Source organism: Oncorhynchus masou, unplaced genomic scaffold (genome assembly GCF_036934945.1).
Source record: "Oncorhynchus masou masou isolate Uvic2021 unplaced genomic scaffold, UVic_Omas_1.1 unplaced_scaffold_4794, whole genome shotgun sequence".
NCBI classification, from domain to species: domain Eukaryota; kingdom Metazoa; phylum Chordata; class Actinopteri; order Salmoniformes; family Salmonidae; genus Oncorhynchus; species Oncorhynchus masou.
Genome location: NW_027011190.1, coordinates 1 through 12,500, shown reverse-complemented (window position 1 = coordinate 12,500; position 12,500 = coordinate 1). Strand labels below are relative to the sequence as shown.

Here is a 12,500-nt window from a genome sequence, read left to right as displayed (position 1 = left end):
CGTTTAGCCCGGAGCGAGGAGTCTGGGTTGTCAGGCAGGGTAAAATCTCCTTCCATACAGATCTCAGAATAAAAGCTGGTTCCTACACTCTCAGAATAAAAGCTGGTTCCTAGACTCTCAGAATAAAAGCTGGTTCCTACTCAGAATAAAAGCTGGTTCCTACACTCAGAATAAAAGCTTGTTCCTACACTCTCAGAATAAAAGCTGGTTCCTACACTCTCAGAATAAAAGCTGGTTCCTACTCTCAGAATAAAAGCTGGTTCCTACACTCTCAGAATAAAAGCTGGTTCCTACACTCTCAGAATAAAAAAGCTGGTTCCTACTCTCAGAATAAAAGCTGGTTCCTACACTCTCAGAATAAAAGCTGGTTCCTACTCTCAGAATAAAAGCTGGTTCCTACACTCTCAGAATAAAAGCTGGTTCCTACACTCTCAGAATAAAAGCTGGTTCCTACTCTCAGAATAAAAGCTGGTTCCTACACTCTCAGAATAAAAGCTGGTTCCTACTCTCAGAATAAAAGCTGGTTCCTACACTCTCAGAATAAAAGCTGGTTCCTACTCTCAGAATAAAAGCTGGTTCCTACACTCTCAGAATAAAAGCTGGTTCCTACTCTCAGAATAAAAGCTGGTTCCTACTCTCAGAATAAAAGCTGGTTCCTACACTCTCAGAATAAAAGCTGGTTCCTACTCTCAGAATAAAAGCTGGTTCCTACTCTCAGAATAAAAGCTGGTTCCTACACTATCAGAATAAAAGCTGGTTCCTATCAGAATAAAAGCTGGTTCCTACACTCTCAGAATAAAAGCTGGTTCCTACACTCTCAGAATAAAAGCTGGTTCTTACACTCTCAGAATAAAAGCTGGTTCCTACTCTCAGAATAAAAGCTGGTTCCTACACTCTCAGAATAAAAGCTGGTTCCTACACTCTCAGAATAAAAGCTGGTTCCTACACTCTCAGAATAAAAGCTGGTTCTTACACTCTCAGAATAAAAGCTGGTTCCTACTCTCAGAATAAAAGCTGGTTCCTACACTATCAGAATAAAAGCTGGTTCCTACACTCTCAGAATAAAAGCTGGTTCCTACACTCTCAGAATAAAGCTGGTTCCTACTCTCAGAATAAAAGCTTGTTCCTACTCTCAGAATAAAAGGTGCTATCTGGAATCTAAAAAGGGTTATTCTGCTTTCCCCAGTGACTGTATGTATCTACGAATGGACAAAGCCATCGATCACTTGACACCACTCATTCCTAGGTGAACACTCAAATGGCCCATTGAAGCCAAATGAAGTGGGTTAAGATGGCGTCGGGGTGGAGATATATAACATGCTCAGTTTGAGCTACTCCAGGAAGTGACGATGCAGGCTAGCTCAGTGCTGCCCCCTCTCATTGCCTATTGCAAGGTGAAGGCCAACCGGGTACTGCAGGCTGCCATTAGCAAATAAATTACCGTTATTACTTAGTCTGTGTGATTTTTAAATAAATGGCTTCGTGGACATACATCTGGTGTAGCAGAAGCAATTATTGGTAACAAGAGGATTACCATGTTTTCCCCCATTCACTATAACGGGGGATCCTGGTTCCTGCCCGAACAATGCTTCTAGTTACGCATGGCTTCAAGGAGAAGGGACGGTTGGTTCTCCCCTAGGGTGTCCCCGTAGGAGAACCATTTAACCAAACCCTTATGGTTCCAGGTTAAAGAAACCTTTTTAGGGGGGGTTTCCATGTAAGACCCTTTTCCACAGAGGGTCCTAACCCAAAATGGCTTCTCCCTGAAAGAACGTGAAGGACAGGTGAAGAGACCTGTCATTGAAGACAGCAGGGTAGTAGAGTGGTCCTCACACTGAGCTGTGTTTCTGTGGACAAACTACTGTACCTCATTGGGTGGGTGGGGTGCTTTGTGTATGTGTGTGTCTGTGAGTGTGTGCGCACGTGTTGGTGCGTATGTTTGTTTGTTCGGGTAGTGTGTGCGTGCACATCTGCATGTGTGTGTGTGTGTGTGTGTGTGTGGATACAGTACCTGGTGTCTGGTAGTTGAGTCGTCTCATCTCTACAGGGTCTGAAGAGTTGCCCAGCAGTGAGTCCTTCACCCCTCCTGAGTGGTCATCTTTGGGGAGGGGAGATGCTCGCTTCCTATAGAGGGGGGGTGGGGTAACCAAGAAAAGGTTATTAACCATGACCACAACTATTATCACAGAAATAATGAAGGACAGTTGGAAAGAGACTTGTGTTCTCTCATGAAGGCTGTATGTTAGAGATACCATTATCTTCTTTACGAGATAGGAGACCTGGCCTATCTATCGCTGCATTCGTTCATAGTGTGTGTGTGTGTGTGTGTGTGTGTGTGTGTGTGTGTGTGTGTGTGTGTGTGTGTGTGTGTGTGTGTGTGTGTGTGTGTGGTCGAAGAGATGGCCTATCTATCGCTGCATTCGTCAGTGTGTGTGTGTGTGTGTGTGTTTTGGAGAGATGGCCTATCAATCGCTGAATTAATTTATAGTGTGTGTGTGTGTGTGTGTGTTCGGAGAGATGGCCTATCATCGCTGAATTAATTTATAGTGTGTGTGTGTGGTGGGAGAGATGGCCTATCAATCGCTGAATTAATTTATAGTGTGTGTGTGTGTGTGTGTGTGGTCGGAGAGATGGCCTATCTATCGCTGAATGTTTATAGTGTGTGTGGTCGGAGAGATGGCTATCAATCGCTGAATTAATTTATAGTGTGTGTGTGTGTGTGGTGGAGAGATGGCCTATCAATCGCTGAATTCATTTTATAGTGTGTGTGTGTGTTCGGAGAGATGGCCTATCTATCGCTGAATTAATTTTTGAGAGACATGAATGACTGTTTTCTCCACATGTCATCTGGGCACTGATGGAGGTCTGTAGAGATCGTGACAGCTGGAGTGTGTGTGTGTGTGTGTGTGTCCACTAAACAGTCTGTCTCAGAAGAAACAGGCAGACGTTGTAATTAACTCATCAGCTGGGTGGCACAACAGCTGGCTAATTATAGTGTGTAGCCTGCACCTGCACCAAGATATAGACTGATAAAGACCCAGACTAACCCCTCTCTATACCCCAGTCTAACCCCTCCCTATACCCCAGACTAACCCCTCTCTATACCCCAGACTAACCCCTCTCTATACCCCAGACTAACCCCTCCCTATACCCCAGACTAACCCCCTCTCTATACCCCAGACTAACCCTCTCTATACCCCAGACTAGGACTAACCCCTCTCTATACCCCAGACTAACCCCTCTCTATACCCCAGTCTAACCCCTCCCCCCAGACTATATACCCCAGACTAACCCCTCTCTCTACCCCTAACCCTCTCTATACCCCAGTCTAACCCCTCCCTATACCCCAGACTAACCCCTCTATACCCCAGTCTAACCCCTCCCTATACCCCAGACTAACCCCTCCCTATACCCCAGTCTAACCCCTCTCTATACCCCAGACTAACCCCTCTCTATACCCCAGACTAACCCCCTCTCTATACCCCAGACTAACCCCTCCCTATACCCCAGACTAACCCCTCTCTATACCCCAGACTAACCCCTCTCTATACCCCAGACTAACCCTCCCCCTATACCCCAGACTAACCCCTCCCTATACCCCAGACTAACCCCTCCCTATACCCCCAGTCTAACCCCTCTCTATACCCCAGACTAACCCCTCTCTATACCCCAGACTAACCCCTCTCTATACCCCAGACTAACCCCTCCCTATACCCCAGTCTAACCCCTCCCTATACCCCAGTCTAACCCCTCCCTATACCCCAGACTAACCCCCTCTCTATACCCCAGACTAACCCCCTCTCTATACCCCAGTCTAACCCCTCCCTATACCCCAGTCTAACCCCCTCCCTATACCCCAGACTAACCCCTCTATACCCCAGACTAACCCCTCTCTATACCCCAGACTAACCCCTCCCTATACCCCAGTCTAACCCCCTCTATACCCCAGACTAACCCCTCCTATACCCCAGTCTAACCCCTCCCTATACCCCAGACTAACCCCACCTATACCCCAGACTAACCCCTCTCTATACCCCAGTCTAACCCCTCTCTATACCCCAGACTAACCCTCCCTATACCCCAGACTAACCCTCTCTATACCCCAGACTAACCCTCCCTATACCCCAGTCTAACCCCCCCTATACCCCAGACTAACCCCTCCCTATACCCCAGTCTAACCCCTCTCCTACCCCAGACTAACCCCTCCCTATACCCCAGACTAACCCCTCCTATACCCCAGTCTAACCCCTCCCTATACCCCCAGTCTAACCCCTCCCTATACCCCAGTCTAACCCCTCCCTATACCCCAGTCTAACCCCTCCCTATACCCCAGACTAACCCCCCTCTCTATACCCCAGACTAACCCCTCCCTATACCCCAGACTAACCCCTCTCTATACCCCAGACTAACCCCTCTCTATACCCCAGACTAACCCCTCCCTATACCCTCCCAGTCTAACCCCTCCCTATACCCCAGACTAACCCCTCTCTATACCCCAGACTAACCCCTCCCTATACCCCAGTCTAACCCCTCCCTATACCCCAGTCTAACCCCTCTCTCTATACCCCAGACTAACCCCTCCCTATACCCCAGACTAACCCCTCTCTATACCCCAGTCTAACCCCTCCCTATACCCCAGTCTAACCCCTCCCTATACCCCCAGTCTAACCCCTCCCTATACCCCAGTCTAACCCCTCTCTATACCCCAGACTAACCCCTCTCTATACCCCAGACTAACCCCTCTCTATACCCCAGTCTAACCCCCTCTCTATACCCCAGACCCAACCCCTCTCTATACCCCAGACTAACCCCTCTCTATACCCCAGTCTAACCCCCCATACCCCAGTCTAACCCCCCTATACCCCAGACTAACCCCCTCCCTATACCCCAGTCTAACCCCTCTCTATACCCCAGACTAACCCCTCTCTATACCCCAGACTAACCCCCTCCCTATACCCCAGACTAACCCCTCCCCTATACCCCAGTCTAACCCCTCCCCTATACCCCAGTCTAACCCCTCCCTATACCCCAGTCTAACCCCCCTATACCCCAGACTAACCCCCTCCCTATACCCCAGTCTAACCCCTCCCTATACCCCAGTCTAACCCCTCTCTATACCCCAGACTAACCCCCCCTATACCCCAGGCTAACCCCTCTCTATACCCCAGACTAACCCCTCCCCCTATACCCCAGTCTAACCCCTCCCTATACCCCAGACTAACCCCTCTCTATACCCCAGGCTAACCCCTCCCTATACCCCAGACTAACCCCCCTCTCTATACCCCAGACTAACCCTCCCTATACCCCAGTCTAACCCCTCCCTATACCCCAGTCTAACCCTCCCTATACCCCAGTCTAACCCCTCCCTATACCCCCAGTCTAACCCCTCTCTATACCCCAGTCTAACCCCCCTATACCCCAGACTAACCCCTCCCTATACCCCAGACTAACCCCTCTCTATACCCCAGACTAACCCCCTCTCTATATTCCCCAGACTAACCCCTCCCTATACCCCAGTCTAACCCCTCTCTATACCCCAGACTAACCCCTCTCTATACCCCAGACTAACCCCTCTCTATACCCCAGTCTAACCCTCCCTATACCCCCAGACTAACCCCTCCCTATACCCCAGACTAACCCCTCTCTATACCCCAGACTAACCCTCTCTCTATACCCCAGACTAACCCCTCTCTATACCCCAGACTAACCCCCTCCCTATACCCCAGACTAACCCCTCCCTATACCCCAGACTAACCCCTCCCTATACCCCAGTCTAACCCCTCCCTATACCCCAGACTAACCCCTCTCTATACCCCAGACTAACCCCTCTCTATACCCCAGACTAACCCCTCCCTATACCCCAGTCTAACCCCTCTCTATACCCCAGTCTAACCCCTCCCTATACCCCAGTCTAACCCTCCCTATACCCCAGTCTAACCCCTCTCTATACCCCAGACTAACCCCTCCCTATACCCCAGTCTAACCCCTCTCTATACCCCAGACTAACCCCTCCTATACCCCAGACTAACCCCTCTCTATACCCCAGTCTAACCCTCTCTATACCCCAGACTAACCCCTCTCTATACCCCAGACTAACCCCTCTCTCTATACCCCAGACTAACCCCCTCCCTATACCCCCAGTCTAACCCCTCTCTATACCCCAGTCTAACCCCTCCCTATACCCCAGACTAACCCCTCTCTATACCCCAGACTTAACCCCTCCCTATACCCCAGTCTAACCCCTCCCTATACCCCAGACTAACCCCTCTCTATACCCCAGACTAACCCCCTCTCTATACCCCAGACTAACCCCTCTCTATACCCCAGTCTAACCCCTCTCTATACCCCAGACTAACCCCTCTCTATACCCCAGACTAACCCCTCCCTATACCCCAGTCTAACCCCTCCCTATACCCCAGACTAACCCCTCTATACCCCAGACTAACCCCTCTCTATACCCCAGACTAACCCCCTCTCTATACCCCAGACTAACCCCTCCCTATACCCCAGACTAACCCTCCCTATACCCCAGACTAACCCCTCCCTATACCCCAGACTAACCCCTCTCTATACCCCAGTCTAACCCCTCTCTATACCCCCAGACTAACCCCCTCCCTATACCCCAGTCTAACCCCCTCCCTATACCCCAGACTAACCCCTCCCCCTATACCCCAGTCTAACCCCTCCCTATACCCCAGTCTAACCCCTCCCTATACCCCAGTCTAACCCCTCTCTATACCCCAGTCTAACCCCTCTCTATACCCCAGACTAACCCCTCCCTATACCCCAGACTAACCCCTCTCTATACCCCAGACTAACCCCTCCCTATACCCCAGTCTAACCCCACTCTCTATACCCCAGACTAACCCTCCCCTATACCCCAGACTAACCCCTCCCTATACCCCAGTCTAACCCCTCTCTATACCCCAGACTAACCCCTCTCTATACCCCAGACTAACCCCTCTCTATACCCCAGACTAACCCCTCTCTATACCCCAGACTAACCCCTCCCTATACCCCAGTCTAACCTCTCTATACCCCAGACTAACCCCTCTCTATACCCCAGACTAACCCTCCCTATACCCCAGACTAACCCCCTCTCTATACCCCAGACTAACCCCCTCCCTATACCCCAGTCTAACCCCTCCCTATACCCCAGACTAACCCCTCCCTATACCCCAGACTAACCCTCTCTATACCCCAGTCTAACCCATCCCTATACCCCAGACTAACCCTCTCTATACCCCAGTCTAACCCCTCCCTATACCCCAGTCTAACCCTCTCTATACCCCAGACTAACCCTCTCTATACCCCAGTCTAACCCCTCCCTATACCCCAGACTAACCCTCTCTATACCCCAGACTAACCCCTCCTATACCCCTCCTAACCCCCTCTCTATACCCCAGACTAACCCCTCCCTATACCCCAGACTAACCCCTCCCCCTATACCCCTCCCTAACCCCTCCCTATACCCCAGTCTAACCCCCCTATACCCCAGTCTAACCCCTCTATACCCCAGACTAACCCCTATACCCCAGACTAACCCCTCCTATACCCCAGACTAACCCCCCTATACCCCAGACTAACCCCTCCCTATACCCCTATCTCTACCCCCAGACTAACCCCCTCTCTATACCTATACCCCAGACTAACCCCTCTCTATACCCCAGACTAACCCTCCTACCCAGACTAACCCCTCCCTATACCCCAGACTAACCCCTCTCTATACCCCAGACTAACCCCCTCTCTATACCCCAGACTAACCCCCTCTATACCCCAGACTAACCCCCCCTCTCTATACCCCAGTCTAACCCTCCCTATACCCCAGACTAACCCCTCTCTATACCCCAGACTAACCCCTAACTCTATACCCCAGTCTAACCCCCTCCTATACCCCAGTCTAACCCCTCCTATACCCCAGACTAACCCCTCTCTATACCCCAGTCTAACCCCTCTCCCCAGACTATACCCCAGACTAACCCCTCTCCCCCTATATACCCCAGACTAACCCCTCTCTATACCCCAGTCTAACCCTCTATACCCCAGAACCCCTATACCCCAGACTAGCCCTCCCTATAACCCTCCCTATACCCCAGACTAACCCCTCTCTATACCCCAGACTAACCCCTCTCTATACCCCAGACTAACCCCTCTCTATACCCCAGACTAACCCCCCCCTATACCCCAGGCTCTATACCCCAGTCTAACGCCTCCTATACCCCAGACTAACCCCTCCCTATACCCCAGTCTAACCCCCCCTATACCCCAGTCTAACCCCTCTCTATACCCCAGACTAACCCCTCTCTATACCCCCCAGTCTAACCCCTCCCTAACCCCAGACTCCCTATACCCCAGACTAACCCTCCCTAACCCCTACCCCAGTCTAACCCCTCCCTATACCCCAGACTAACCCCTCTCTATACCCTAGACTAACCCCTCTATACCCCAGACTAACCCTCCCTATACCCCAGACTAACCCCTATACCCCAGAACCCCTCTCTATACCCCAGACTAACCCCTCCCTATACCCCAGACTAACCCCTCCCTATACCCCAGACTAACCCCTCCCTATACCCCAGTCTAACCCCTCTCTATACCCCAGTCTAACCCCTCCCTATACCCCAGACTAACCCCTCTCTATACCCCAGACTAACCCCTCTCTATACCCCAGACTAACCCCTCTCTATACCCCAGACTAACCCCTCTCTATACCCCAGACTAACCCCTCTCTATACCCCAGACTAACCCCTCTCTATACCCCAGTCTAACCCCTCCCTATACCCCAGACTAACCCCTCCCTATACCCCAGACTAACCCCTCCCTATACCCCCAGTCTAACCCCTCTCTATACCCCAGTCTAACCCCTCCCTATACCCCAGACTAACCCCTCTCTATACCCCAGACTAACCCCTCCCTATACCCCAGACTAACCCCTCTCTATACCCCAGTCTAACCCCTCTCTATACCCCAGACTAACCCCTCCCTATACCCCAGACTAACCCCTCCCTATACCCCAGTCTAACCCCTCTCTATACCCCAGTCTAACCCCTCCCTATACCCCAGACTAACCCCTCCCTATACCCCAGACTAACCCCTCCCTATACCCCAGTCTAACCCCTCTCTATACCCCAGTCTAACCCCTCCCTATACCCCAGACTAACCCCTCTCTATACACCCCAGACTAACGCCTCTCTATACCCCAGACTAACCCCTCCCTATACCCCAGTCTAACCCCTCTCTATACCCCAGACTAACGCCTCTCTATACCCCAGACTAACCCCTCTCTATACCCCAGTCTAACCCCTCCCTATACCCCAGTCTAACCCCTCCCTATACCCCAGTCTAACCCCTCTCTATACCCCAGTCTAACCCCTCCCTATACCCCAGTCTAACCCCTCCCTATACCCCAGTCTAACCCCTCCCTATACCCCAGACTAACCCCTCTCTATACCCCAGACTAACCCCTCCATATACCCCAGACTAACCCCTCTCTATACCCCAGACTAACCCCTCTCTATACCCCAGACTAACCCCTCTCTATACCCCAGTCTAACCCCTCCCTATACCCCAGACTAACCCCTCTCTATACCCCAGACGAACCCCTCCCTATACCCCAGTCTAACCCCTCCCTATACCCCAGACTAACCCCTCTCTATACCCCAGACTAACCCCTCTCTATACCCCAGACTAACCCCTCTCTATACCCCAGTCTAACCCCTCTCTATACCCCAGACTAACCCCTCTCTATACCCCAGACTAACCCCTCCCTAACCCCTCCCTATACCCCAGTCTAACCCCCCCCTATACCCCAGACTAACCCCTCCCTATAACCCAGTCTAACCCCCCCCCTATACCCCAGACTAACCCCTCCCTATACCCCAGACTAACCCCCCTCTCTATACCCCAGACTAACCCCTCCCTATACCCCAGACTAACCCCTCCCTATACCCCAGTCTAACCCCTCTCTATACCCCAGACTAACCCCTCTCTATACCCCAGACTAACCCCTCTCTATACCCCAGACTAACCCCTCTCTATACCCCAGACTAACCCCTCCCTATACCCCAGTCTAACCCCTCTCTATACCCCAGACTAACCCCCTCTCTATACCCCAGACTAACCCCTCCCTATACCCCAGACTAACCCCTCTCTATACCCCAGACTAACCCCTCCCTATACCCCAGTCTAACCCCTCCCTATACCCCAGACTAACCCCTCCCTATACCCCAGACTAACCCCTCTCTATACCCCAGTCTAACCCATCCCTATACCCCAGACTAACCCCTCTCTATACCCCAGTCTAACCCCTCCCTATACCCCAGTCTAACCCCTCTCTATACCCCAGACTAACCCCCTCTCTATACCCCAGTCTAACCCCTCCCTATACCCCAGACTAACCCCTCTCTATACCCCAGACTAACCCCTCCCTATACCCCTCCCTAACCCCTCTCTATACCCCAGACTAACCCCTCCCTATACCCCAGACTAACCCCTCCCCTATACCCCTCCCTAACCCCTCCCTATACCCCAGTCTAACCCCCCTATACCCCAGACTAACCCCTCCCTATAACCCAGTCTAACCCCCCTATACCCCAGACTAACCCCTCTCTATACCCCAGTCTAACCCCTCTCTATACCCCAGTCTAACCCCTCCCTATACCCCAGACTAACCCCTCTCTATACCCCAGACTAACCCCTCCCTATACCCCAGACTAACCCCTCCCTATACCCCAGTCTAACCCCTCCCTATACCCCAGACTAACCCCTCCCTATACCCCAGACTAACCCCTCCCTATACCCCAGTCTAACCCCTCCCTATACCCCAGACTAACCCCTCTCTATACCCCAGTCTAACCCCTCCCTATACCCCAGACTAACCCCTCTCTATACCCCAGACTAACCCCTCTCTATACCCCAGACTAACCCCTCTCTATACCCCAGTCTAACCCCTCCCTATACCCCAGACTAACCCCTCTCTATACCCCAGACTAACCCCTCTCTATACCCCAGACTAACCCCTCCCTATACCCCAGACTAACCCCTCTCTATACCCCAGTCTAACCCCTCTCTATACCCCAGACTAACCCCCTCCCTATACCCCAGACTAACCCCTCCCTATACCCCAGACTAACCCCTCCCTATACCCCAGTCTAACCCCTCTCTATACCCCAGTCTAACCCCTCCCTATACCCCAGACTAACCCCTCTCTATACCCCAGACTAACCCCTCTCTATACCCCAGACTAACCCCTCTCTATACCCCAGACTAACCCCTCTCTATACCCCAGACTAACCCCTCTCTATACCCCAGACTAACCCCTCTCTATACCCCAGTCTAACCCCCTCCCTATACCCCAGACTAACCCCCCCCTATACCCCAGACTAACCCCTCCCTATACCCCAGTCTAACCCCTCTCTATACCCCAGTCTAACCCCTCCCTATACCCCAGACTAACCCCTCTCTATACCCCAGACTAACCCCTCCCTATACCCCAGACTAACCCCTCTCTATACCCCAGTCTAACCCCTCTCTATACCCCAGACTAACCCCTCCCTATACCCCAGACTAACCCCTCCCTATACCCCAGTCTAACCCCTCTCTATACCCCAGTCTAACCCCTCCCTATACCCCAGACTAACCCCTCCCTATACCCCAGACTAACCCCTCCCTATACCCCAGTCTAACCCCTCTCTATTCCCCAGTCTAACCCCTCCCTATCCCCCAGACTAACCCCTCTCTATACCCCAGACTAACGCCTCTCTATACCCCAGACTAACCCCTCCCTATACCCCAGTCTAACCCCTCTCTATACCCCAGACTAACGCCTCTCTATACCCCAGACTAACCCCTCTCTATACCCCAGTCTAACCCCTCCCTATACCCCAGTCTAACCCCTCCCTATACCCCAGTCTAACCCCTCTCTATACCCCAGTCTAACCCCTCCCTATACCCCAGTCCTAACCCCTCCCTATACCCCAGTCTAACCCCTCCCTATACCCCAGACTAACCCCTCTCTATACCCCAGACTAACCCCTCCACTATACCCCAGACTAACCCCTCTCTATACCCCAGACTAACCCCTCCCTAACCCCTCTCTATACCCCAGACTAACCCCTCTCTATACCCCAGACTAACCCCTCTCTATACCCCAGTCTAACCCCTCCCTATACCCCAGACTAACCCCTCTCTATACCCCAGGCGAACCCTCCCTATACCCCAGTCTAACCCCTCCCTATACCCCAGACTAACCCCTCTCTATACCCCAGACTAACCCCTCTCTATACCCCAGACTAACCCCTCTCTATACCCCAGTCTAACCCCTCTCTATACCCCAGACTAACCCCTCTCTATACCCCAGACTAACCCCTCCCTATACCCCAGTCTAACCCCTCCCTATACCCCAGACTAACCCCCTCTCTATACCCCAGACTAACCCCTCTCTATACCCCAGACTAACCCCTCTCCTATACCCCAGACTAACCCCTCCCTATACCCCAGAC

The 12,500-nt window shown here is 52.1% G+C and overlaps 1 protein-coding gene across 1 annotated transcript in view; it reads right to left on the bottom strand.

Moving 5' to 3' along the window:
- Positions 1-2,173, bottom strand: part of LOC135535327 (receptor-type tyrosine-protein phosphatase F-like) — an 8,467-nt gene extending 6,294 nt beyond the window's left edge. Inside the window, exon 1 of the mRNA XM_064961994.1 lies at positions 2,012-2,173. Within this exon, the coding sequence (XP_064818066.1) occupies positions 2,012-2,168 (157 nt within the window). The 5' untranslated portion in view covers positions 2,169-2,173. The remainder of the gene's footprint in view (positions 1-2,011) is intronic.
- Positions 2,174-12,500: the final 10,327 nt, after the last annotated feature.